We start from the raw sequence: 2,692 nt of genomic DNA on the forward strand, positions 1-2,692 counted from the left end.
AATAACCAGAATCCACAGAGAACTCAAACGTATTAGCAAGAAAAGAACAAGTGATGCCATCTCAGGGTGGGCAAGGAACTTGAAGAGAAACTTCTGTGAAGAAGACAGGCGCATATGAAAAGAAGAAGAACATATGAAAAAATGCTCACCATCCTTAATCATCAGAGAAATGCAAATCAAAACTACTTTGAGATATCATCTAACTCTAGTAAGATTAGCCCACATCACAAAATCCCAAAACCAGAGATGTTGGCATGGATGTGGAGAAAAGGCAACACTTTTACACTGCTGGTGGGAATGCAAACTAGTATGTTCCTTTCAGACAGATGTTTAGAGAACACTTAGGGATCTAAAAATAGACCTGCCATTCCATCCTAGAATTCCTCTACTAGGTATATTTCCAGAAGACCGAAAGTCACATTATGACAAAGATAATACACCAGAATGTTTATTGCAGCCCAATTCGTAATTGCTAAGTCATGGAAGAAGCCCAAGTGCCCATCGACCCACGAATGGATTAATAAATTATGGCATATGTACATCATGGAATATTATAAAGCCTTAAAGAAAGATGAAGACTTTACCTCTTACATGTTTACATGGATGGAGCCAGAACATATTCTTCTTAGCAAAGCATCTCAAGAATGGAATAAAAACTATCCCATGTACTCAGCCTTACTATGAAACAAATTTATAGCTTTCATATGAAAGCTATAACCCAATTATAGCCCAAGAAGAAGGGGAAAGGGGAGAGGGAAAGGAGGTAAGGTGGGGGTGATAATGGGCTGAAGAAGAGTAATTGGTGGGACCACACCCACAGTGCATCTTACGAGGGTACAGATGAAATGTACTAGGTGTAGAATATAAATGTCTTAACACAATAGTTAAGAAAATGCTGTGAAGTCTATGTTAACCAGTTTGTTGAAAGTATTTCAAATTGTATATAAAACTAGCACATTGTACCCCATGATTGCATTAATGTACACAGCTATGATTTAATTAAAAAAAAAAAAAGATTGAGAACTTGGCTCATCAAAGAACACCATGCCATTAACAGTAAAATTAAGGTTCAAAATTAATACACCTATATTTGCACCAAAAGTCATTGTCATAGTAATTTTCAGCATTATCATTAGTAATAATCATGATTTGAAAATAACTCAAATCTCCCACATCATGTGAACAGATCAATACATGATCATGAGGTCATTCAACAGAATCCTGTACAGCAATAAAAATGAGTGAAGTGCTACTGTAAACAACAACATGGGTGAATTTCAAACATAATGTAGCATTGAAGAAGTTAGACAAAAAAGAGAACATACTCTATGGTTTGATATGCCTTATGCAAAAAAATTCATTGGTTATAGAAGTTTGGAAAGTGATATGCTTTATAAAGAAGCAAAGGCTTTGTGACTGGTAGGGTGTGTAGGCGACTTCTGGGGCTAATGATCTTCTTGTTGATCTGGGTTGGAGTCCTTGAGTGGGCCATGTGTTCATTAATTATAAGTTATTCTCTGCAAATTACAATTAAATAATCATTTTTTTTAAAATATTTTTTCTCTTAGCTATATTGCCCTAAAGTGAAAAATGCATGAACAGTGAGAAGAAGTATATTTTACTGCAGAAAACATCTGATTTTTGAGGTCTGTTTTTCACATTCTCTGCACTTAGGGGCATTTCCCTCAAATAGCATCCTGAGTGTCAGTCAGCCCCTATTTGTCTCTTACCAGAGCAGATCACAGAGGCTGTGTTTCCATGGTTACAGTCTGGAGCACCCAGGGCAGTCACAGGGCAATGCCACAGGAAAGGCTCAGTCCCTAAACAGTGAAATTGGTCTTTCAAGATCCTGGTCTCTTCTTCCACAATATATGCTCCTTGTGGGGTAGACATGGCGACTCCACAGCCAAACTGACGACAAACCACATTGGCATTGGCCATATTCCAATGGGAAGCACAGAGTGGCCTCCAGTCTCCAAAAATATTCAACTCCACTTGTCCCTCACACTGTGAGGTACCATTTTTCATGAGCCGAACTTCTGTGTACTCTGGAAGAAGACAGGAATTGAGCAAAACCTCATGTGTTTCTTACCCCAACAGAGTATGCAGAGAGGTTAAGTCCTGCCCTGAGTCTCACCTGAACAAATGATTTGAACAGCCCCACTGTGGAGACAAGTCCCTTCAGCACAGGGAGCTCGTGGGCACAACCAGAGACTAGACTCCTGGCCCTGGCACTGGAACTCTTCAGCCCAGAGCTGTCCACTAGCTTTTATGAAGGACACATCCTCCAGGACAGATGCAGGCTTGCCGCACCCCAGCTCCGCACAGATGACCTGGGCAGTGGGGAACATGAAGTTCCCATTAGAAACTGGAGTCCAGCCTCCTCCAGAATTCACCTCCACTCGTCCTGAGCAGGGTCCAAGCCCTCCAACCAGACGCACAAATCCTAAGAGAGAGAAAATGAGCACAGTGAGTGTCCATGATCCTGGTTTGTCATTATGGAATGACATACTATAGAGAATGATGTGAAAGTTTTTCTTTTCCTGTGGGTAGGTCATGAGGAGAAGATTTGATAGTTGATGTCAGAATGGATCTTCCATGAGTAAGTTTCTTTATTTATTTTATTTATTTATTTTTATTGAATGGTAACTATGTACATTAATGCACTTCTGGGGTACAGTGTGGGGTTTTC

At 39.9% G+C, this 2,692-nt stretch overlaps 1 protein-coding gene across 1 annotated transcript in view; it reads right to left on the minus strand.

Annotated features, from left to right (window-relative positions):
- The window catches only part of LOC100945878 (antigen WC1.1-like), a gene marked incomplete at its 3' end in the record, with an annotated part of 30,480 nt that overhangs the window by 10,449 nt on the left and 17,339 nt on the right, over positions 1–2,692 (minus strand). The window contains exons 4-5 of the mRNA XM_003803733.1: positions 2,138–2,446; positions 1,731–2,048 (exon numbers count right to left, since the gene is read on the minus strand). Coding sequence (XP_003803781.1) covers positions 1,731–2,048; positions 2,138–2,446 — 627 coding nt within the window. The remainder of the gene's footprint in view (positions 1–1,730; positions 2,049–2,137; positions 2,447–2,692) is intronic.

Source organism: Otolemur garnettii, unplaced genomic scaffold (genome assembly GCF_000181295.1).
Source record: "Otolemur garnettii isolate 467f Iridium unplaced genomic scaffold, OtoGar3 scaffold00499, whole genome shotgun sequence".
In the NCBI taxonomy this organism is placed as follows: Eukaryota; Metazoa; Chordata; class Mammalia; order Primates; family Galagidae; genus Otolemur; species Otolemur garnettii.